Source organism: Lutra lutra, chromosome 15 (genome assembly GCF_902655055.1).
Source record: "Lutra lutra chromosome 15, mLutLut1.2, whole genome shotgun sequence".
NCBI lineage: Eukaryota > Metazoa > Chordata > Mammalia > Carnivora > Mustelidae > Lutra > Lutra lutra.
This window is the reverse complement of record NC_062292.1, coordinates 69,341,044-69,364,215: the sequence shown is the minus strand read 5'-3', so window position 1 is coordinate 69,364,215 and position 23,172 is coordinate 69,341,044. Positions and strand designations below refer to the sequence as shown.

The 23,172-nt window shown below is 61.9% G+C and overlaps 2 protein-coding genes across 9 annotated transcripts; both read left to right on the top strand.

Annotated features, from left to right (window-relative positions):
* The first annotated feature begins 56 nt into the window (after window positions 1–56).
* Window positions 57–3,014, top strand: AQP10 (aquaporin 10). The gene is made up of 6 exons (XM_047705676.1): window positions 57–217; window positions 572–698; window positions 1,360–1,497; window positions 1,595–1,713; window positions 1,938–2,155; window positions 2,615–3,014. Exons 1-6 carry the CDS (start codon window positions 113–115, stop codon window positions 2,805–2,807), a joined length of 900 nt encoding a protein of 299 aa, XP_047561632.1. The 5' UTR covers window positions 57–112; the 3' UTR covers window positions 2,808–3,014.
* A 781-nt stretch (window positions 3,015–3,795) lies between these two features.
* Window positions 3,796–23,106, top strand: ATP8B2 (ATPase phospholipid transporting 8B2). 8 transcript variants are annotated; one of them, XM_047704710.1, is made up of 29 exons: window positions 3,796–3,974; window positions 4,740–4,795; window positions 6,182–6,967; window positions 8,164–8,222; window positions 8,544–8,657; window positions 8,771–8,869; window positions 9,140–9,201; window positions 9,299–9,371; window positions 10,040–10,110; window positions 10,335–10,414; window positions 11,153–11,311; window positions 11,637–11,725; window positions 13,137–13,333; window positions 15,333–15,541; window positions 16,061–16,104; window positions 16,336–16,501; window positions 16,641–16,829; window positions 16,950–17,065; window positions 17,150–17,314; window positions 17,397–17,508; window positions 17,605–17,710; window positions 17,797–17,941; window positions 18,072–18,255; window positions 18,350–18,573; window positions 19,131–19,214; window positions 19,395–19,640; window positions 19,718–19,856; window positions 20,927–21,057; window positions 21,329–23,106. In XM_047704710.1, exons 3-29 carry the CDS (start codon window positions 6,880–6,882, stop codon window positions 21,605–21,607), a joined length of 3,630 nt encoding a protein of 1,209 aa, XP_047560666.1. In that variant the 5' UTR covers window positions 3,796–3,974; window positions 4,740–4,795; window positions 6,182–6,879; the 3' UTR covers window positions 21,608–23,106. The 8 variants fall into 8 exon arrangements, with proteins under 8 accessions (XP_047560666.1, XP_047560667.1, XP_047560670.1 ...); XM_047704714.1 differs by having other exon boundaries at window positions 3,797–3,974; window positions 6,182–6,249; XM_047704711.1 differs by lacking the exon at window positions 4,740–4,795.
* The last annotated feature ends 66 nt before the right edge of the window (window positions 23,107–23,172 follow it).

Here is a 23,172-nt window from a genome sequence, read left to right as displayed (position 1 = left end):
GCTGTGCCGGAGCTGAGCCAATTGGTTTTAATCGTTTCCTTATCACTCCCCGGTCAGCAGTTGTGCGCCGGTGCAGACGGAGGGCGGCAGGCGGACACGGGCTATCTTCACCATGGCCTACGGCTGGCCCCTGGCCCAAGTCAAAGGCTGGCTCCGGCTCCGCAGCCAGCTGGGCCGACAGTGCCTGGCGGAGTTTCTCGGGGTGTTTGTGCTCATGGTGAGCTGGGCCGGGGAGCGGGGGTGGGGGCGGGGGGCAAAGGCTCTTCGCTCCTCCAGGGTCTCTGTTTCTTCTTGCAGGTGTCTCGCGTCTTCCAACCACCCGTCCCTTCTCTCCCCGTCCGTGTCCCTGCCGTTCCTGTCCTCCTCCCTAACTTATGCCTGGCCCTGTCATTCTCCTTCCTGGTCTTCAGTCGTCCTCCGCGTCTCCTTTTATTGCGCTCTGTCTGCTTCTCCCTCTCCCTAGCCCGCGCGCTCAGCTCTCTCGGCTGGCGCCTTGCCTTCCCAGCCTCTGTCCCCGCTGCCGGTGCCCCTGTTCCCGGCTCCTGTTCCTCATCCGCCCTCTCCCCACCAGCTCCTCACCCAGGGGGCTGTGGCGCAGGCCGTCACCAGCGGAGAAAGCAAAGGCAACTTCTTCACCATGTTTCTGGCCGGCTCCCTGGCCGTGACGGTGGCCATCTACGTGAGCGGTAACGTTTCAGGTGAGAAGGGCGGGGTCTGGTCATCAGAGACGTGGACCGCGCACGGGAGTGTGGGTCTATGGTGATGGTGACAAGGCAGATCCTTTGGTGATTCATGGACATTGTCTCCTTGAGCTTGGCTAGTGCCCCGGACGGAGATAGGGCTTTGGCCTGGTCCAGCCCCTCCCCTCCGTGTGTGTCCGCCACTCACCTAGACAGAGATCTGTGGCGAGGCATCGGGGTGGGTGCCATCTTCTTGGGTCCCCCTCTTGAAGCCCCGGGGGTCATCTTTGCACAGCACCTCACCTGCTCCTCCTCTAGACACGTGCTATGCCAGTGTGCCCGGCTGGAGCCTGGAACACGAACAGTGTTGTAGAGAGAGCAGGCAGACCCTGGGCTTTACTCTGTGACCTGGACAAGTTGCATGACCTCCCTGAGCCTCAGCTTCCCGACACACAACGGGAACAGTAGCCTCTGCCTTCAGAGTTGCACGCAGCAGAGGTGCCGGCTGGCTCAGTCAGAAGAGGCCACTCTTGGTCTCAGGGCTGTGAGTTCGAGCCCCACATTGGGGGCAAAGATAAGTAAAATTAAATTAAAAAGCTGTGAGGAGCAGCAGCGTCACCTGGTGAGTGCCTGGTGGGACACTTCATGGGTGTTGGTTTCCTTTTCTGGATCCTTGAAGGGGCCCACCTGAATCCGGCCTTCTCCCTGGCCATGTGCCTCCTGGGACGTCTGCCCTGGGCCAAGCTCCCCGTTTACTGCCTGGTGCAGCTTCTGTCGGCCTTCTGCGCCTCGGGAGCCACCTACGCGGTCTACTATGGTAAGGCGGTTGGGCACATTGGTGTGTAGCTGGGCGTGCCTGGCAATGGTTTTGCATGAACAAAGATGGGAATCTGGGGTGTCCTCCTCCCCTGCAGATGCCCTCCAGAATTATACAGGTGGGAACCTGACAGTGACTGGCCCCAAGGAGACAGCCTCCATCTTTGCCACCTACCCTGCCCCTTATCTGTCCCTGAACAACGGCTTCCTGGATCAGGTCAGTGTGAGGGAGAGACTGGGAGAGCCTGGCTCTTTGCCCTCGTCCCCTGAAGCTCCCTGGGCTGAGGGGGTTGGGTTTCTCTCTGAGCCACCCCCACCCCAGTTACCCATGTTGGACAAAGTCAGATGACAAGGGTTGGTGGCCTAGGATCCTTGGGTGAGAAAAGGCAGAGGGATCGTCTGGCAGCTCATGGGGGCCCCTCTGCTTCTGTCACTTTTAAGGTTCTGGGCACAGGAATCCTTATTGTGGGGATCTTGGCCATCACGGACACACGGAACAAGGGAGTGCCTGCGGGTCTGGAGCCTGTGGCTGTGGGGCTGCTGATCCTAGCCATCGGGTTATCCCTGGGTGTCAACTGTGGGTTCCCACTCAACCCTGCCCGCGACCTGGGCCCACGGCTTTTCACCTATGTGGCTGGCTGGGGCCCTGAAGTCTTCAGGTGAGAGACTACGGCTCCCTCCCCTGGGGCAGTCCCTCCACTCTCCTCCCTCAGAGTCTGGGTCCCCAGCTCCCCCTTTGCGTAGTTCTCTCAGCCTCTTGGGACAGTGTCCCTCATCGACACCACCGTAGCTCTCCCACTCTCTCTTACCCTTCTCCTCTCCCCCCACCCTTCCCCCCACAAACTGTAAGGATGTTGCTCTTGGGTGTGTCATTACCTCCTGGGCATTAGTGACCTCCTCGGCAACAGGGGTATATTCAGATAATCCCCTAAGACAAGAGGCTGGACCAAGGCTCTCCTAGGGGCTCCCCTCCAAGCGCTGTGCTCCATGCGGAGCCACACTCCTCTGGCGTCCATCTCCCCAGGAACTGCTTTCAGGGCGCCTATGCGACGGCCGGTCCTCCGCGGGGAGGCGAGGGGAGTCAGCCCTGAGATCCTCCTCCTGGCCCTCTGTTGTAGTGCCGGGAATGGCTGGTGGTGGGTGCCTGTGGTGGCCCCTCTGGTGGGGGCCACGCTTGGCACAGCCACGTACCAGCTGCTGGTGGCCCTCCACCACCCCGAGGAGTCAGAGCCAGCTCAGGATCTAGAGCTCGCGCGACGGAAAGCCTCAGGCTTGGAAACGTCTGCCCCAGCTCGGCGGCCGCAGCTGTGATTCCCACAGGACAGCCCTCACCGCCCTCGGGGACGCTGCGGAGGGCCAGAGGTCCGGCGTCGGGGACAGGACATTCTTCCTCTGACGAATGCGCCGGCTTCGCGGTCGGCTGTCGAGGCTCCCTTTCCTCTTAAGCCGGAGAGGATGCCTGCACCGGGCGATCCCGGGCCGGCCCCTCCCGGCCTCCTCCGCTCCTCCCCCCTCCCCGCGGCCTCTCCTCCCCTCCTCCGCTCCTCCCGCTGCTCCCGCTCCCCTGCTCCCCCAGCTGGTCTTTGGACCCCACCGCTGCTGCGGACGTAGCGCCTCAAAGCAGCCACCAGAGGGCGCGCCCCGGAGAGGCACGGGGGGCCGGGGGGCGGCCGCGGCGAGGGGCCCTTGCTGCTGAGCCCGGTCCCCCCGCAAGGCTCCCAGCCCCGGACCTCGGTGCGGCCGCCCTGCCCTCGCGGGGCGGCTCTCTGGATGGAGAGGGGGCGAGCCGGGACTGCCAGGCGGTCGGGAGCGCAAAGGGGGAAACTGAGGCACGGCCCAGTGCCCAGACGCTCCAGCCGTCGGTCCCGGAAAGGGGTGCGGTGAGCCGCGGGGAGCCGGGTGAGCGGGAGGGGGACGCTCGCTCTCATGCCCCTCCAGGGGCCGCGCTGCGGGGCCCCTTTCCAGCGAATAAACGCGCCGGCCCTCCCTTAGGGGCGCCGGGCTGGCTCAGTCGGAGGAACTTGCGACGCGATCTCGGGGTCTGGGTTCGAGCCCCTGTTGCGCGCGGAGATTACTGAAATAAATAAACTTGAAAAAACAAAAACGCCCGGGCTCGCTGCTCTGCTGGCTGATTTGGCTTTTTGGCTGTGGGACGGATGTACAGTGGGGGTGAGGGGACACGGCCTCGGGTGGGTAAAGACCCCGCCCCCGCCCCGCACAAAGATGGCGGGTCCCGCCTCCCCCCCATCCCTCCCCTTCCCCAAAACCCCCTCCCGCCCCCCGCCTCTGCCGCCGCCTCCGTCACTTCCGCCCCGCGGCGGCCGAAACTGACACAAAGTAGCGGGCCGAGCCCCGGGGGAGCGGGGCTGCAGCTGGGGGCGGGAGCCCGCGGGGAGCCGAGCCGAGCGCCCCCCGCCGCAGCCCCCGACATGGGCAGGACGGGGAGGCCGGGGCGGGCGCCAGGCGCGGCGCGCTGAGGTGAGGCGGGGCGGGCGCGCGTGCTCTCAGGGACGACGGTGCGGGTGCCTGAGGATGGGGGTCCAGAGGCTGCCCGCACCGCGGGAGGAGGGGCTGCCTAAGTGGGGGGCGCGGAGCAGCCTGTGGGGCAGCGAGAAGGGGAGAGCCTCCCCGAGAGTTGTGGGGTGAGGGCAGTGTCCCCGGTCCGAGGGCCTGGGCGCCTGGAGAAGGGATGCGCGCTGGTAGGCTTTTTCTCAAGGTGGAGGTCTGTGCGTGAGCCACAGCGGGGGCGCGGAGAGCGGCAGTAGCTCTGGGGTTTCGGAGCTGGGAACCGAGCCCTGGCGTCTGTCCTTGGCGATGTCAGGTGGCCAGCGGCGCTGGTGGCAAGTGAGCTGGGGGTCTAGGATTCCATTTCCTTCTGTCCCCTGACCGGCCCACACATACCCCTGCCAGCCTCCTCTGAAAGAAGGGGTTCGTCTTCCCGGGCTTGGGCTGGAAGGGAGCAGGGGCCAGGCGAGAGGAGGAGCCGTTTTCCTCCATGAAGCGTTGCTTCTTCCCAGAGCTGGCTATTTTTATCCCAAATGTGGCTGCAGAGGGGGCTGGGGCAGGGTGATGGGCAGGGCGACGTGGCTGGTGTGCCTGATGGTTCAAAAAACCCAGGCTGTGTGAGACTGGGGAGAAGTGAGAGGGGTTCCCTGTTTCCCCTCTGCCACTCTTGTTCCCTCCCTGTCAGAGCCCCGCAGAGGGGATGAGGTCTGGGACCAAGTCAGCTCTCATCCTCCCCAGGGTCTTAGAGGTAAAACCACTTTCCTGCTCCGTGTCCAGACTCCTGACTCCTAAAGGTGTGTGTGGTTCCCTCATTAATTCTCTCATGGGACTCAAACCCAGATCTTCAGGCTGGTGGTGTATCTCGATTGCCTCCCTTTAGGAGGGTGGGGCTGGCATGGAACTTGGGATGCCCACCTTAACCTCTCCCTCCACACCCCACCCTGCCGTGCCCACCCTTCCGTCCTCTCCTTAACCTCTCCCTCCACACCCCACCCTGCCATGACTCATACTCAAGACTGGGTGGAGACCCTGGCGAGGGCCCCCGGAGGAGGGCTTGGCATCTCCAAAACTGTGGATGAGGTTTTTCCTCTTTAGCCAGGCACCCGTGGCGACTGGTGTTGGGAAGGGTCGGGAGGAAAAGGCCTTGTGGCTTTGTGCCTGATCTGGGGCTCGGAAAGGGAGTGTGAGTTGATGAAGGGCCGACGGGTGTGGGGGCCGGGCTGCGGCCAGAGCCTGTAGTTACAGAGGTCGGGCAGACAGGCAGTCGGCGTCTTTTTCGGCATCCGGCTGGCGGGCTGTGCCTAGGAGGCCCAAGTCAGGGGCAGCGATGAGGGGGAAGGCATTCCACCCAGACAGAGAAAGAGCGGGCGACAGGAGGACCTGGGACCCGGCTGGCAAGAGGGATGAGGCTCTGTGATCCTGTTTTGGAGGCCAGGCCTTTTACCTTTCTGGGTGAAAGGGACACAGAAAGGTGGAAGGAGAGCAAAGGCATGTCTGACTGATGCTCCCAGAGCCTGCACCTCTCGCCATCCCTAGCAGTCTGGGCTTGCGGGGGGGGGGGCAAGGGCCACTCCCCAGCACCGCTGGGCAAGGCACCTCAGCTGACCCAGACTGAGAGGAAGTGGTTTGGGGACTGTGTTCAGGAAATGCAGACCATGCCTTTAGTGTGAGCTCCCCTGCAGGAGGTGAGGATGGAAGGCCCAGCAGTGGGGGGATGGGGGCCTTATAAGCATTTTGGGAAGGGTGGAGCCTGCCCACTTGGTTTCCTGAGGTTCTGCCAGGTGTTTCCTGGCCCAGGTTCCCTCAACACCACCCTTTGGTGGAAACTGCTTTCCAGTAAACACAGGGACCACTCATCACCACCAGGAGGGCACATGGGGGCATTCATGGGCCCGGGGATGGGCTCCCTGAGAGCTGTGCCCCTCCTGTCTGGCCACTTCTGTCTGTCCCCTTCTTTTCCCCGTAGGTCTCAGCGTCTGTAATCTGCCAGTCCTCACACACGTGCACACACACATACACACACCCCCATCCATTGAAGGCTGAGGCATGGGCGGGGGGTGGAGGGGGACACCGTGGGGAGGGCCAGACCTGGGAAAGAGAACCTCCAGGAGGGGTCCGAAGAGCGGAATGAAGGGTTGCCCTTGGCTTTCTGACCTCACGCGTATGTCACCCTCCTGCAGGGTCTCCCATGGGATTGCTGGGACCTTGCTGGGTGAGATGGCACTGTGTGCAAAAAAGCGCCCCCCAGGTAAGACGGGGGCGGCAGGGGGATTGGAATCCCTGGGATCATCAAGATTGGGTGTTACTATGGCTCAGGGAGCAGAGGGAGGAGGGACGACTGGCACTGAGTCTGGAGGAGGGTCGATCGCAGCCCTGCCCATCCTGGCGGGGAGCCTAGGAGGCGAAGTCGTCTCCCGGATACCTGAGCTGGGCTCTCCTCCCCTCACTCTCGGGGCACCCGAGCGCTTAGTCTCGGGCCTGGGGCGCTGCGATTCCACCTTCCTCGTAGTCTCTCTCCGCCCTGCCCCCCCCCCCGTTTCCCTGCAGGCGGGGGCGGGATGTAAGCGGTTGCCCGGACAACACTGGGGGCTCCCCCCCCGGGGGCGGGGCTCCGTGGTCTTCGCCTACGCGGCGCTGGCAGGCGCTGCCCTGCGGGCGGGGGGCGGGCGGGGGGCGGAGCCGGGGCGCGCGCCGCGCTCGGGCCTCTGGGCGCGGGGGCGGCGGGGCCTGGGGGTGGCGGCCGCGGGGATGGCCGGGGCTGCAGGTGGGGCGCGCGCCCGGCGGCCGGGGCTCCCCTCTGAGCGGCCGCCGCATCCGCGCCGCTGAGGCCGAGGACAGACCGACAGACAGCCCGCCCTCCCCCGCTCAAACCGGGATCATGACGGTCCCCAAGGAGATGCCCGAGAAGTGGGCCCGGGCCGGGGCGCCCCCCTCCTGGAGCAGAAAGAAGCCCTCTTGGGGGACAGGTAACAGGAGGCAGCTCCTAGCAGCTCTCCCGGGTCCGTGCTTTTTCCTCTCTCCCATTGGGCTGTCCCCAGCGGTCCCTGGTCCTCTCCTTTCCAGACCCAGAGATCTGGCTCCGGAACGGTCTGGCCCTGCCTCTCGCTTGCACGGTCTCTGGAGACAACGCAGGGGGCTCAGAGCGAGGGGTCCCCGCTGGGGAAGTTTCTGGGAGGGAAGGAGCCCTCCGAGTAGGCGGAGGGAGCCCTGTGCCGAGGTTTTGTTCCTGTGCTGTGCTCTGCAGGGGTCTTTGGAGGGGTGAGGGGGGTCTGTAATGCAGCATTTGGCTCCTGTGCTGGTTGAATGCGTTGTGTTCCCTGCTGCGCCAGGGAGGCCCCCTTTTCAGCCTGTGGTCCTTGTGACCCCCAGAGGTGGTCTGGAGATCCCTTTACAGGACAGCCCCGCGTTTTGGGACATGAACTTGGTACCTGCAGCCCCAGATGAGCGAGCGTTCAGGATAGGTGTCACTCCGTGGGTGGCAGGTGTGTTAAGGGTGAGATGCGCAGATGGTACAGGAAGGGTTACAGTCCGAGCAGCCCTTTAAAGCACATCCCGTTCCTGCCTCCTTCATCGCCGTCTTGTTCTGCATGACCTGCATCCCTGACCCCCCCTTCTCCGACTGGAAGATGAGCTTTGAAATAAGGTGATGTCATTGTGGGCCAGTCAGAAGGCTCTGCGGGTGACATGTGACAAGCGGAGGGGGTGCTGCACGTGGGGCTGTGGGGCTGGGAGGCTGCCGCAGAGCACTTGCGGAGCAGGGTGACCCCCTGGCTTGCCACCCACCCCACCCCCAGGTCAGGAGGCAGTGGCTGGGCCTGCAGGGGCTCCTCTTGGTCTGCAGCTGCTGCTCTGGGGATCCCTGAGGCTAAGGTGTTAATTAAAGGGATGGGGGAGGGGAACTGAGTGCCCCTAACAGAAGACCTTGACATTGCTGGTCTTGTCCTGTGAATGAATGCCTGCGGAGCCAAAAGGCCAGGCTGGTGGTGAGAGGGACCGGAGGGAAGAAGGAGCGACACCTCAGGTGGGGCACCAGCTCCTTCAAACTGTCCTGTGGAAGGAGCCAAGAGCCCTCAGTGGAAAACCCACAAAATGGGTAGCCCTGGCAGGGTGTTGGGCCCCCATGGGCCCCTCTGACTGCGGCATCATCCTCATTCTGTTGCAGAAGAAGAAAGGCGGGCTCGAGCCAACGACCGGGAATACAACGAGAAATTCCAGTATGCGGTGAGTGACTCTGGCTGGCCTGCTCCCTCCTCCTGAGTGTGTGTGGGGGGGTGGCCCCCTGAGGTGGGGGTCAGGGGACAGAAGCAGCCCCCGGGCCACTTGCCTTGGAGGCTGAGCTGATTTTTCCCACCTCCACCTGGTGGTGCTGCCGGACAGGTGGACCCCAGGAGACTCCCTTCTTGCTGTCCTCGCCTCCCAGGCCTGCGCTTGCTGGCTTTTGGGGGCAGAGGTTTGGGGAGGGTGGATGGAGGGGGCAGCACTGCCTGGCTCTGGGCGGGGGTGGGGGCTGTGTGGTGATCTTCTCCTGCCTGCCTGCCGCAGAGTAACTGCATCAAGACCTCCAAGTACAATATCCTCACCTTCCTGCCTGTCAACCTCTTCGAGCAGTTCCAGGAAGTTGCCAATACCTACTTCCTGTTCCTTCTCATTCTGCAGGTTAGGGTTAGACCCTCCGCACCTCCTGAAGCCGAGTCAAGGAAGAGGGAGGTGGGGTGGGGGTGGGAGGGGATGGGCGGGGCCTCAGAGCCACGCCCTCTTTCCCCTTGCAGTTGATCCCCCAGGTGTCCTCCCTGTCCTGGTTCACCACCATCGTGCCTTTGGTTCTCGTCCTCGCCGTCACAGCTGTTAAAGATGCCACCGATGACTATGTGAGTCGCTTCCATTCTCCCCTTCCTGTCCCTCTTCCTCACCCCCACTCCCAACTTGCTCTCCTCTGCCCACAGAGGAGAGCAAGTTGCTGCCATCCCCCACCTGGCCCCTAGACCTACAGCACCTTGGCCACGGGCAGGGGGCGGAGCCAGGGAGAGAGCACTTCTGTGGACAGGTGCACTCAAGGCAGGACCCGGCACACTTTGCATCCCACTGACTGTCTCAGTCCCTGGGAGTGGGGAAGGCGTCTGACGTCTCATTCTTTGCAGTTCCGCCACAAGAGTGACAACCAGGTGAATAACCGGCAATCCCAAGTGCTGATCCGCGGGAGGTGAGTGCCTGGTGGGGACCGAGGGCCTTCAGGAGGAGGGGGTCCCCAGGAACTTCTCTCGCTACTGACAGCCTCTCCTGACCTCTCATTGCCTCAGCCTCCAGCAAGAGCCGTGGATGAACGTCTGTGTTGGTGATATCATCAAGCTGGAAAATAATCAGTTTGTGGCGGTAAGGGACAAGGTGGCCCTCCAGGGCTGCATGTCTCTTCCGTTTTCATTGGCAGATAGAAATGAGTCTTTCCTAATTTCTTGCAGCCTCGTAATCACGCATGGATTGAACTTCCTTGGGTGGAGCTTTTTTTCCCCATATGTTTTATTTATTTATTTTTTGAGGGAGAGTGCATGTGTGTGTGCCTGTGTGAATGGTGGGAGGAGGGGCAGAGGGCGAATCCTCAGCGGGGTCCACACCCAGTGCAGAGCCCACCATGGGGCTCGAGCTTACAACCCTGAGATCACAACCTGAGCCGAAATCAAGGGTCGGACACTTTTTTTTTTTAAAGATTTTATTCGTTTATTTGACAGAGATCACAAGTAGGCAGAGAGGCAGGCAGAGAGAGAGAGGGGAAAGCAGGCTCCCCGCTGAGCAGAGAGCCCCATGCAGGGCTCGATCCCAGGACACTGGGATCGTGAAGCGTCGGAGCTTAACCGACAGTGCTCCCGGAGCTCCCTGAGTGGGGAGCTTCTGTGTCATATTAATACGCCTGAGACTGGTGTCTTCTAGCCATCACGCTTGGGACTAAGCAAACCAAGAAGGCTCAGGGGAAGTAGGGATCAGCAAAGAGTGCATCGCAAGTGGAGGGTTGGGCCTTTGGGCTCCTCACTGGATTTTCTCTCTAGGCGGATCTCCTCCTCCTTTCCAGCAGTGAGCCCCACGGCCTGTGTTACATAGAGACAGCAGAACTCGATGGGTAGGTCAGATGCCCAGCGCCACTCATCTCCTGCCTCCTTAAGGGTAAAAAGCTTATTTTTTGGAATAGATTCCCAGGTCTGGGGTCTATACCCTTTGGACAATTTTTAGGAATCAGAAGAGTTTCGGGTATATGGAGGTGGGTGATGCCCGGAGGTCAGGTGCTCCCAGGTAGAATCTGGAGGAAGGGATGGGAACCAGAACTTAGGGACACTGTCCTTCTAGGGAGACCAACATGAAAGTGCGCCAGGCGATCCCAGTCACCTCAGAGTTGGGAGACATCAGTAGGCTCGCCAAATTTGATGGTGAGTGACTTTGGAGAAGTGACTTTTGGGTGGAGGAGGTGGGGCGGGTTTTGGGGTTTCAGTTGCACTGGCTCCTTTTCACTGGGCTGCAGCTCCCCAGATCTTTCTTCGTCGGGGAGTGTCAGCAGTGCAGGGTGGCCCCCGCCTGCTTGAGTTCACAGCCGCTAGCTCCCTCCTGGCTGTGTGTGTAGAGAGAAATTCAGTTCATTCTCATTTGGTCCCGGTTGATGACGTTTGCTCCCTTGCTAGAGGAAGAAACCATGTTCTGTGTGAGAAGCGAGCCTCCTGCACCCCAGTTTTGCCCTCGGGCCAGGTGCACAGCCCCTTCAGTGGGTGTCCTTGCACGCTCTGTGTTTGCACAAACCCAAGCACAAAGCAGTGGGGCCCTGCGGCCCCCAAGTCCCCACACAGGCCCCTCCTTACCTGCTGCGTCCTTCAGGCACGTGGGCGCCTGGCAATTCCCAGAGACTGGCCTCCTTCCTCCACCGCCTCACTGGGCCATCCCTCCGCCGCGCAGTTGCTTCTGGTTTTTGGTTTTTCACTGTTCCGTGGAGGCTTCAGTAAACCTGTGGGGACCTGTGCTGTCACTTCTGTAGAGCTGGGCCCCCCACGGGGTCCCCAGGCCGGAGTGCGCGTGCGACCTTGTCCCACACGCCGGCGCTCCTGCCCCCATGCTCCTGGCCACGAGTTACTCCGGGCCACCTCCCGCAGCCGCGTGTCCGCTCTGTGTCCGCGCAGGGGAGGTGGTCTGCGAGCCGCCCAACAACAAGCTGGACAGGTTCAGCGGGACCCTGTACTGGAAGGAGAGCAAGTTTCCGCTGAGCAACCAGAACATGCTGCTGCGCGGCTGCGTGCTGCGCAACACCGAGTGGTGCTTCGGCCTGGTGGTGTTTGCGGGTGAGCCTGCGTGGTGGCAGGCGGGGAGGCTGGCGGGGACTGGGCGGAGCGGGCGGGGAGGGGGAGAAGGGGTGGGGGTGGGGGGAGGGGGGAGGAGGGGTGGTGGGGCCAGCACAACACTGAGCCTCTGGCCGGAGGGCCAAACCTGAGTGCGCCCCCCCCCCTGCGCCCCCCAGCTCTCTGGACTCCAGGGTGGGGGGCAGAGCCTTCATGGGCCGGAGCCTCCCCGCCCCCAGCCCTCCTCTCTCCAGCTCGCAGTGCTCCTCGCCCTGGCCCAGGCGGCCCGTTGCTCCCTTGGCTTCCCCCGTCTTCCCTTCCTTTCCAGGCCCCGACACAAAGCTGATGCAGAACAGCGGCAGGACCAAGTTCAAGAGAACAAGCATCGATCGCCTGATGAATACTCTGGTGCTCTGGGTAAGGCTCCTCCCCGCGTCCTCCCCGCGTCCTCCCCCCCCCCCCCCCCCCCCCCCCCGCCCTTGCTCCCACCTCTCCTCCCTGCTCAGAGGCTCCTTTCCGCTCTCTTTGGGCGGGGAAGACGTTATTTACAAGAACCTTAGGGACCTGAGTGAATCAGGGGTGGACAGAGCTGAAACAGGTCTTCCCTTCTCGAGGTTCCAGTTACAGTGGCGACTTAGCACAGCGTGTCCACTTCTGTTTGCGTTTGCCGGGGACAAGGAGCCCTTCACAGGGATGGAAAAGGAGTTAAACGAAAAATTTCCCTTTGGTGGCTGGATAATGAACGGGTCTTTCCCCTGACGTCTCAGAGTGGAGGATCCCAAAGGAAAAGTTACTGTTTTAGTTTCTGGCCATTCCTGAATCCTTGTCTTGTTTGCCTGGAAATTGGAGGTCCTTGTTGGGCTCTCTTCCCCTTCTTGGCGCCCCCGCTGCCTGCTCCCAACCCCCTACACGCCAGCTTGCAAAGGTTGGACCAGCCTCTGCAGAGCCGGTCCGCCCTGGCCTTAAAGGGTTTGCCAAACCTCACCCCAGAGAGTGGTTAAGTCTCACACGAGGGCTCGCATCGCCCCCCTGGCAGTCCTTGGGCACCTGGGTCCTTCCTGTTGGGTTCCAGAGCATGGATGGTGAGCATAGCTTTGGAAACAGTATCTGAAATCAGACAGTGGTCTCTTTTTTCTTTTAACCGCCAGGATTTTCTTATGGTCCTGCTTCAGGGACTGCAAGATTTATTTTATTCATTATTTTATTTATTTGAGAGGGAGAGGGCGCATGCGAGAAAATGAACACAAATGGGAGCAGGAGGTGGAGGGAGAAGTAGGCTCCCCGTGGGGAGCCCACTGTGGGGCTCAATTCCAGGACCCCAGGATCATGACTGAGCCTAAGGCAGATGCTGCATGGACTGAGCCAGCCAGACGCCCGATCTTTTACAATCTTTAAACTCTTTTGCTTTCAAATCTAATTTATGAAGATAAAATTTGTTTCCCTGGTTAAAAACTTGTCTGGCGATCTGTATGAGATAATGAGCATTGCAGAAGCCTGGCATTATCACCTGTCTGGGGAAGCTAGTTCAAGTAGATGGGTGATTTGCCGTGAGCGCCCCAGGGGGAGGAGTGTGCTCGCACCCTCTGACCATCCGGGAAGGGCTCCCTCATCACACAGTGGACACAGGTGCTCAGAGACAGGACCATGTGACGGTTGGCGGACCACGTGCTCTCAGCGGTCCTGGGTGCTTCTCGGGCGAGCGTGGCGCCGTTTTAAAGATGCCTGAGCCTTTGAGGGTTTGGGGTATGGGCCGTGACCTTCAGGGATGCACTTGATTTTGGGGGCCTCCTGAGTTGCCACCTCGCCTCTGTTTCCTGTTCCTCACCAGATTTTCGGGTTCCTGGTCTGCATGGGGGTGATCCTGGCCATCGGCAATGCCATCTGGGAGCATGAGGTCGGGACACGCTTCCAGGCCTACCTGCCCTGGGACGAGGCGGTGGACAGTGCCTTCTTCTCTGGCTTCCTCTCCTTCTGGTCCTACATCATCATCCTCAACACCGTTGTGCCCATATCGCTCTATGTCAGGTAGGTGTTCGCTCTGCCTGGGTCTCCTGGGAAGCTCGGGCGGTCCCTCGGCAGACTCTTGGTGAAGGTGGACCCTTGGGGAAGGAACCTGGAGCTCCTTGTGCCTCGAGCATCTTGTTCGCTGTTTACCTTTGTGTGCGGAGCAAGCTTTGTCACCGTTTCCGGGCACTTTGGATGGTCGTGACAGAAAGAGTCTGATTTATCCGGCACGGGTTGCCCGCATGCTGACTTCGGCCATGCACGCCACAGAGACATGTTAGGCACAGACCCCGTGCCCTGCAGGAGCTTCAGTCGCGTAGAGAGAAAAATCTAAATGCCTTCTGAAACGAAACGGGAGCGAGTGCTATGGGAGTCCCTCCCCCTGCAGTGAGTGTGAGCACAGGGGACGCAGGTGTGCAACCCTGTGTCTGCCTCGGGAGCCGCAGGCTGGGAGGGGGTGCGAGACGCCGAGACCCCACGGCCCCGCTGTGACAGCACAGGGGTGAGGAGCCTCAGCCCCTGGGCCATTCGTCAGGGAGGGCCTCTCTGAGGAGGGGGCTGGCGGGTGCAGGGGGGCCTGGGGGAGAGAACAGGCACAGAGGCTTGGAGATGCGACCCTCGGAAAGGTCACCTTCTGGCAGCAGCACAGGGCAGGACCGGGTTCCCGCTGACCTGGTTCCTGACAGAGGGTCTTGACGCTTTGTCAGTCCTTAGTAAACACTGAGAGTCCTTAGAAAAGAGTCCCAGGAACGGGTCTGAAGCCTTGGCCGGCGGCGGAGCGCGGCGAGTAGGAGCTCGGGCACATCGGGGATGCTTGAGGCCCGGAGCGTGTGAACAGCGCTGGCCGGGGGAAAGCTGGGGGAAAGCTGCAGGAAGATAGTCGGAAGAAAGAAACTTCCACATGCTTAAGGCCTTGCCCTCGGGGGCAAGGGCCCAAGACCTGTGCAAGAAAAGCCTGTCTGGAGGCGGGCTCTTCCCAAGGGCCGGGCCTGTTTCCTTGACACACACGCCCCGGGTGCCCTCCCCTGAGTCCTGGTGCCGATGGCGTTTCTGTGCCAAAACTTGGGCTTTTCTAGAACACGGACAGGAGGCTCCTGGCCGCTGGGGGTCTCGGTTTCCGCATGTAATGTGGGAACGGGCCCTGTCTCGCCTTCTTCCCCGTGCGCGTTGAGGTGCGTTGACAGGAGATGTGCATTAGAGGATGAGACAGCGGGGTGGGGGCCACGTCCCGGCCACTGCTGCTCCCTCAGGCCTGCTCAGGCGCTTTTCTGTTTACTTCTCGCCCGTCCCCACACTGGGCTTTTGTCTGAGCTTCGTCCCTGCCCCCGGCGTCCGTGGTGGCTGCCAGGAAAGCCTCTCACTTTCTGCTCGGGCTCCGGGCTGTGTGGGGGGCGAGAGCCGCTTCTCGGGGAAAAGGCTGAGAAGACCCCTCTGGCCGGCTGGGGTCCTCGGTCAGGCCACACAGGGCTCCAACGGCGCCCCCCGGCTCGGTCCCCTGCGTGGGGGGGCCGACGGCCCGTGTCGGACCTGGTGGAGGGCACCCTGCCGGGGTCGCCAGGCCAGAGCGGTGGCGCGCGAGACGGTGGAGGAAGGACAGTGCTTGCGGCGGGCAATGGGGGCCTGTGCCCTCGCCGTGTCTCGCTCGTCCCTCCCTCACACGCTTTCTCTTGTTTTCTCTGCATGGTTTCTGTGTAATTAGTCCTGAGGTAAGAGCTGGCCGAGCGCCTTGTCTGCAGTCCCTTCCTCCTCCGCCTGTGCTGTGTGCCCCACCTGCCCAGGCCCTTTGCCCCCTCTTGTCTGGAGAGCGTCACAGGGTCGGGTCAGGGAGCTCCTGGCGGCCACAGTGAGTGGCCGGCTCCACTTTCAGGCTCTCCTTGCCCTTCCCTCCCAGGTTCTGTGCCCAGGTGTCCGTCCGTCCGTCCTGTCTGCCCCCAGGCGGGGGGGTCTGCCGCGGAGGCCCGTGTGGGTGGGTCCCGTCCGCGGCTCCCTGCCCGAGCCTGACCTCCTGTCCCCCGTGTAGCGTGGAGGTCATCCGCCTGGGCCACAGCTACTTCATCAACTGGGACAAGAAGATGTTCTGCGCGAAGAAGCGGACGCCCGCAGAGGCCCGCACCACCACCCTGAGCGAGGAGCTGGGCCAGGTGGAGTATGTCTTCTCCGACAAGACGGGCACGCTCACGCAGAACATCATGGTCTTCAGCAAGTGCTCCGTCAGCGGCCGCAGCTATGGTAGGGCCGCGCCGGGGCTCCCCGCTGCCGCTGCCGTCTGGACACGGGCTTGGCTGCCTCCCTGCATGGACCTGTGGGGCGGGGGGGCGGGGGGGGAGCGTCTGCCTTGTGCCCCGGGTCGGGCCGCAGATATGGGGTGGCGATGGAGTGCTCGCCCCTTCCCATGCTGCATCCTGGGCCCTCTTGCGTCTCTGGAATGCGACTATGGTCCCCAGCGTGGCCTTGTTGCCATGGGCTCGTGGCCGGGCCCCAGGGTGACCTGGGTCAGGGGGTGTGTGGGGCTCACTGCTTTCTCTACTAACCCGGGCCTGTGGTTTGTGTGTGGGGTTTGCCCGTTGTTCGGCCTGTGGGGTGAAAGGCATCTGGGGGGTGCTGGGGGCCTGGCAGGAGAGCGGAAGGGGCGTGCTGGGGCCGCGGCGCTCGACGAGGGCTCCAGGTGCCTGTGGGGTTCTGCGCTGGCGCCCTTCGTCCGTGGCGCCGAGTGCTGATGCGCCTTCACCTTCTGTCTTGTGCGTGTAGGGGACGTGTTCGATGTCCTGGGACACAAAGCCGAATTGGGAGAGGTAAGCCCAGTCACGGTGGGTCCAGTGAGGACGGGGTGCTCTGGGCCCGGGGTGGAGGCTGCTGGGAGAGGCGGGTGTGTTCAGGAAGACTCGGGAGCAGGAGGGTGACTTGGGGTCCGTGGCGGGTGGGGTCAAGGGCTGCAGAAGAGCAGGAAACAGCGGGGTGGGGATGGCGGGGCTGGGCTGCAGCCTGACGGCCGCCCTCAGCTCATGACCCACCTCCTGCCCTAGAGGCCAGAGCCTGTGGACTTCTCCTTCAACCCTCTGGCCGACAAGAAGTTCGTCTTCTGGGACCCCAGCCTCCTGGAGGCCGTCAAGACGGGTGACCCCCACGCGCACGAGTTCTTCCGCCTCCTTTCTCTGTGTCACACCGTCATGTCTGAAGAGAAGAACGAAGGTGAGCCCCGGCCTGCCTCGCGCTCTCCTGGCCCGATGGCGGACCTTGGGTCTGCTCTGGGGCGCGGCCAGGCGGGCCTTCCTGGGCAGGCCACGGCCGGGGCGGCCACTTAGACCCTGTGCTCTTGCTGCCCTCCCAGGAGAGCTATACTACAAGGCACAGTCCCCGGACGAGGGTGCCTTGGTCACCGCGGCCAGGAACTTCGGTTTTGTGTTCCGCTCTCGCACTCCCAAGACCATCACCGTGCACGAGATGGGCACAGCTGTCACCTACCAGCTGCTGGCCATCCTGGACTTCAATAACATCCGCAAGCGGATGTCCGTCATCGGTGAGGCTGGGGCCGGGCTGGGGCGGGGGAGGGGTGCCGAGGGCCCTGGCTGATGAGGTCGGTTGGGGGTCTTGGCCCGCCTGAGTCCTTCTGGGACTGTCTCCTCTGCCCCAATCGTAGTGCGGAATCCAGAAGGGAGGATCCGACTCTATTGCAAAGGGGCCGACACGATCCTGCTGGACAGGTTGCACCCCTCCCCCCAGGAGCTGCTCAGCACCACCACGGACCACCTGAATGTAGGTGTCTGGACGGGCCCTGTGGTGCGGGGCTTGCGTTGTGGGTGAGGAGGGGCCAGCTGACCCTCTTGGCTCTGTCCCCAGGAGTACGCCGGGGAAGGGCTGCGGACCCTGGTCCTGGCGTACAAGGACTTGGACGAAGAGTACTACGGGGGCTGGGCCCAGAGACGGCTCCAGGCCAGCCTGGCCCAGGACAGCCGGGAGGACAGGCTGGCCAGCGTGTACGAGGAGGTGGAGAGCGACATGGTGGTATGGGCTGTACAGTGGGCTGAGGGGGCCCGGGGGGCTTGTGCTGGGACTCTTCTGTCCAGAGCCCTTGTGGTATTTTCAGCTGCTGGGTGCGACAGCCATCGAGGACAAGCTTCAGCAGGGGGTTCCGGAGACCATCGCCCTCCTGACGTTGGCCAACATCAAGATCTGGGTGCTGACCGGGGATAAGCAAGGTGAGAGCCCGGCGCCCGGGTGCAGCCCTGTGGGCCCTTGCGTGAGCCTAGACCTCAGGCTGGAGAGCGCGCCGAGCTCCTTGGTCTCTGTTGTAGAAACGGCCGTGAACATTGGCTATTCCTGCAAGATGTTGACGGACGACATGACGGAGGTGTTCATCGTCACCGGCCACACCGTCCTGGAAGTGCGGGAGGAGCTCAGGTAGACGCAGGCCAAGGCAGAAGGTGTCCTGCCCTTGCAGGCCCTGCTTCTGTGCTGGAGCCCACGGGTGCCTTTCCCCTCCCCAGAAAAGCCCGGGAGAAGATGCTGGACTCGCCCCACGCGGTGGGGAATGGCTTCACCTGCCCGGAGAAGCGTTCGTCTGCCAAGCTCCCGTCTGCTCTGGAGGCCGTTGCTGGGGAGTACGCCCTGGTCATCAGTGGGCATAGCTTGGTGAGCGTCCTGCCGGGAGCCCTGCTCTCCGTGTGGCTGGTCCATCCCGCCTCGCTCTCAGTCCCCTGACCTCAGCGCGACTCCCGGTATGCCCAGGGGAGAGGGGGCTCTCTCAGGCTCTGTGTTCCAGGCCCACGCGTTAGAGGCGGACATGGAGCTGGAGTTCCTGGAGACGGCCTGTGCCTGCAGGGCTGTCATCTGCTGCCGCGTGACCCCTTTGCAGAAGGCACAGGTGGTGGAGTTGGTTAAGAAACACAAGAAAGCTGTGACGCTGGCCATCGGGGATGGAGCCAATGATGTCAGCATGATCAAGAGTGGGTGTGGATGTGTGTGGGGGAGGGGCTCCAGCCTGCTGGGGTTCTGAGTGTGTGACCCTCTGCTTCCCCTTGCCACCACCTGTCCCCGTAGCGGCTCACATCGGTGTGGGCATCAGCGGCCAGGAGGGCATCCAGGCTGTGTTGGCCTCCGACTACTCCTTCTCCCAGTTCAAGTTCCTGCAGCGCCTCCTGCTGGTGCACGGCCGCTGGTCCTACCTGCGCATGTGCAAGTTCCTCTGCTATTTCTTCTACAAGAACTTCGCCTTCACCATGGTCCACTTCTGGTTTGGCTTCTTCTGCGGCTTCTCTGCCCAGGTAGGGCGCCCGTGGCCCGCTGCGTCCCGTCTGTGGGCTCCGTCGGGGCAGCTGTCCTCTGTGCGGCGTCACCCTCTGGGGCCCAGCGTTGTCTGGACTGTGCGTTAAGAAAACACGTACCGGGGCGCCTGGGTGGCTCAGTGGGTTAAGCCGCTGCCTTCGGCTCAGGTCATGATCTCAGAGTCCTGGGATCGAGCCCCGCATCGGGCTCTCTGCTCAACAGGGAGCCTGCTTCCTCCTCTCTCTCTCTGCCTGCCTCTCTGCCTGCTTGTGACCTCTCTGTCAAATAAATAAATAAAATCTTTAAAAAAAAAAAAAGAAAACACGTACCCAGGGGCTCCTAGTCCTGTGACTTTCAGTCTCGGGTTGTGAGTTCTAGCCCCACACTGGGTGTGGCGTCTACTTAAAGAAAACAGAATGAGAACAAATGAACACTTGTTCAGGGTGTAGAGACGGGCTCCAGAGGATTCCCGAGGCCCAGCTCAGCCGTCTCTCCCTGCCCAGTCTGTGGGGAAGAGCGTGTGCTCACCCTCTCTTCCTCTGTGTTCTCTTCCCAGACCGTCTACGATCAGTATTTTATCACTCTTTACAACATTGTGTACACCTCCCTCCCGGTCCTAGCCATGGGGGTCTTCGACCAGGTGAGGGCAGGGGGGCCGGGGTGGGCGCTGGGACGGCTCTGCTCCCGCCCGGCTACCGCCGCCCTGGGACTTTCCTGGACAGGCGGGTGGAGCGGGGTCTAGCTGTCAGAGACTCTGGAAGGGAGGAAGCTGGACGGGGTCTGTCCTCAGCGTCCTGAGGCCCCTGTGGTCCCCGCCCAGGACGTCCCGGAGCAGCGGAGCATGGAGTACCCCAAGCTCTACGAGCCGGGCCAGCTGAACCTCCTCTTCAACAAACGGGAGTTCTTCATCTGCATCGCGCAGGGCATCTACACGTCCGTGCTCACGTTCTTCATACCGTACGGGGTGTTCGCCGAGGCCACGCGGGACGACGGCTCCCAGCTGGCCGATTACCAGTCATTCGCCGTCACCGTGGCCACGTCCCTGGTCATTGTGGTCAGCGTGCAGGTATGAGGCCGGCCAGACTGGGGCAGGCGGGCGGGTGGGGGGATCGCTCTTCCTGCCTGTGACCGTGTCCTCCTCAGATCGGGCTGGACACCGGCTACTGGACGGCCATCAACCACTTCTTCATCTGGGGCAGTCTGGCTGTCTACTTCGCCATCCTCTTTGCCATGCACAGCAACGGGCTCTTCGACATGTTTCCAAACCAGTTCCGGTTTGTGGGTGCGTCCCTGCCGCGGCTCCCCACGGACGGGGCGGGCACCCCACAAGCACCATGGGAATACTGGGAATGCTGGCCCCGTGCACCGGGTACCCGGCAAGCGGCTGGGGGCGCATCGGGCCGTCTCTGACCCGGGCCGGGCCTCAGAGGGCCTCCGTATCCAGGCCGTGGGGGGTCGGGCTCAAAGGGAGGGCGGACCTCCTCATGATCAGCAGGTGACTGTCGGGGGGGACTTGGCGGGGGACGGTCCACAGGGGAGGCTGCTGTGAGGCCCACTCCACGCCGGGGAGCCGGAAGTGTAGATGGGGCGGGTGAGAGGTTGGAAAGGTAGAAAGGATGTTGGAGGCACCAACACTGGGCTGTTGGGTCCTGATTTATTCCAGTGGGAGTCTCTTTTTTGAGGAAGGAGAGGGGGAGTGGCGTTAAAGGGTTACTTCAGAGAGAGGAGTCTGGTGGCCAGTGAGGAGCTACCTTCGTGACTGACGCCTGGCGTCTGGATGGGCGGGGTGGCGGAAGCAGAGAGGGGCTGCTCAGGAGGCACAACGGGAAGGACGGGTGCAGGGGTGCGTCAGTTCCGATCTGTTCTTCGTCCACTGTTCAGCTGGCACCTGCTCTGTACCAGTGACGGTCCCGAGCGCTGAGGGTGCGGCAGCTGACGACAGGCACAGTCCTCACTCTCCTGGGTTTCATGTTTCCGTGAGACGGTTTACAAGTTAGCAGAATGGAACGTCTAGAATTAATGAGTCTTAGGAAACAAAATCAAGCAGGGTAGAGAGAGAGAGTAGTCAGGGAAGAGCCCTTGAAAAGACGCCCTTGGCACAGAGAAATCTGAATAAAGGGGAGGAGTGAGCCTGGAGGAGGGACTGGTAGAGGAGTCCTAAGGGGGCTTGCCTGGAGGCTCCCCCAGCAGAGGAGGGCTGTGGAGGGGAGGTCCCAGCTGCAGAGGAGGGCTGTGGGGGAAGGTCCCAGCTGCAGAGTTGGGGAGCAGGGAGGACTCCGGAGCTGAGAGGGGCCAGCAGGGCTGCCCTTGTCTCTGGGTGACCCCAAGGCCGCCGGCTGCTTGCATCTCCAGGCAATGCCCAGAACACTCTGGCGCAGCCCACGGTGTGGCTAACCATCACGCTCACCACGGCTGTCTGCGTCATGCCCGTGGTCGCCTTCCGATTCCTCAAGCTGAGCCTGAAGCCGGGTCTCTCAGACACGGTGAGCCGCTGGCCATGTGCTCTGGGGGACTGGGGCGGGACAGGGAGCCCCGTGGAGGGAACGCGTGCGGGTGGCGTGTGGGTGGCGTTCCCCTGCTGTTTCTTGGGACAGATCCCGCCCCCCCAGCGCAGCCTTGCATCCCGGAAGCTCTGGGTTCCTCACGCCCGGGGCTGGGGGCGTGGGGGCGTGGTGTCCCTCGTGTGCAGGGTCCCTGGCCTGCGACACCGAGGCTGTCACCAACCCGGCCCCCTCCCTGCACTGCCCTGCCCAGGTGCGTTACAGCCAGCTGGTGAGGAAGAAGCAGAAGGCCCAGCACCGCTGCCTGCGCCGCGTGGGCCGCACCAGCTCCCGCCGGTCAGGCTACGCCTTCTCGCACCAGGAAGGCTTCGGGGAGCTCATCATGTCGGGCAAGAACATGCGGCTCAGCTCCCTGGCGCTGGCCGGCTTCGCCACGCGCTCCAGCTCCAGCTGGCTCGAGAGCCTGCGGCGCAGGAAGAGCGACAGCGCGGGCAGCCCCAGCGCCGGGCCTGACAAGCCCCTCAAGGGCTGAGGGCTGCTCCCGGGGCGCCCCGCACCCTCCCTGCCGGCTCCGTCCTGCCCGCGGGCACCTGCGGACGGTGCGGGGCGCGGGGTGGGGGCGGGGCCTCCGAGCGGGCGCCCCAGGGAAGGGTCTGACGTGGAGCCAAAAACTGAAGAAGTTGAGATTGGGTCTGCCCCAGCCCTGCGTGGACCCCGCAGGCAGACGATAATCTCTGTATTTTTTTACTCCCACTCCCCAGAGGGGGCCGAGAGCCTCTGTTCCTGAATTACACAAGAATGTATCACGCCGGGAAGCCAGAGATCTGCTGCGGCCCACGGGCCCTGCACGTTGTGTGTGTCTCTCCTTGATTTGTGTTTGTGTCCGGTTTGGGTTTGTGTTTCTTATCTGGCAGGAGAGGGGGTTTCTGAGTGACTTCTGTGTTGTGGGAACAGGAGGCCGGCCCCCAGGGGTGCCCTGGCTGGCTGCGTTGGGGGGATCCGGAGGAACCACCGCTCAGGGAGGAAGGCACCCGTCCGCCCGAGGGGTGTGCGGAGCACGGAGGAGGATTTGGTGCCGTCTCCTTCCTCATCTTGAGAGGGAAGTGCTCCTTCCTCCCCCAACACACGTGTCTGTCCCTGGTCCGTAAGTCCTGCTGGTGTCGGGCTGAGCCCGGGTACACAGTCCTGTCATCTCTGACCTAAGGCCAATGTGAGATGTCCAGAAAAAGATTTCTGTCATTTTTAATTTTGATCTGAGTTTGTTAGCAGAGTCCTGCCTGTCTTCCTCTCGCATCATCTGGCATTTTCCTGCATCTACACCTGGGACCAGAGATGGGTCTGAAAGGGGAAGTTGACCTCTGCTTCTCCCTTCTCGTACATGGGGGTCCCTCCCCTCCAGGCCCAGCGTCTGGCAAGAGGTGTGGAGGAGTAGGAGTAGGAGGGCTGGACCAGCCAGCTGGGGACAGCGGTGCCTGGCTGGGCCTGGGCGTGCCTGTCCTTCCTTCCCACCATCCACACCCCAAATCGGGCTTCTGGGGTAGTTGCTCCCAGTTCAGTCTAGGTAGTGGAGGGGTTGCTGAGGGCTGGTGTGGAGTTGGGAGGGGCCCTTAGGTCTCACTCAGTGTGGCAGCCTCAAGGGAGGTGGGCTGGGCAGGGACCAAGGGGAGGGGAAGCTTAACAGGGAAATCCCTTTTGGCCACACAGTTTACAAACCCAACATCATGTCTGTTTGTGTGTCTCTCAAGGTGAGAGTCTGATTTTTATACCAAAGAGGAGATGATTTTTTTTTCATATTTGATTTGTCTATATTATATAAATATATATATATATATATATATACAGTTATATATATATTATTTTTTTGGTTCTCTCTCGTTTTTTTAGGGAGGGAAGCAGTACCAAGTTGCATTGAGCTGTAATTAAGGAACATTCTGTATAATTTATGACACATTTCTATACTTGCAAGAATTATATCATTTTATGGACATAAAAGAAAAAAATGCCTTTTTATAAAATTCCAATTTCTGAGAAGTGTGTAGTTTGTCTCTTTTCTAATCTTTAATCGAGGCTGGTGGTAAACGCAAAGACTTTCCTAAA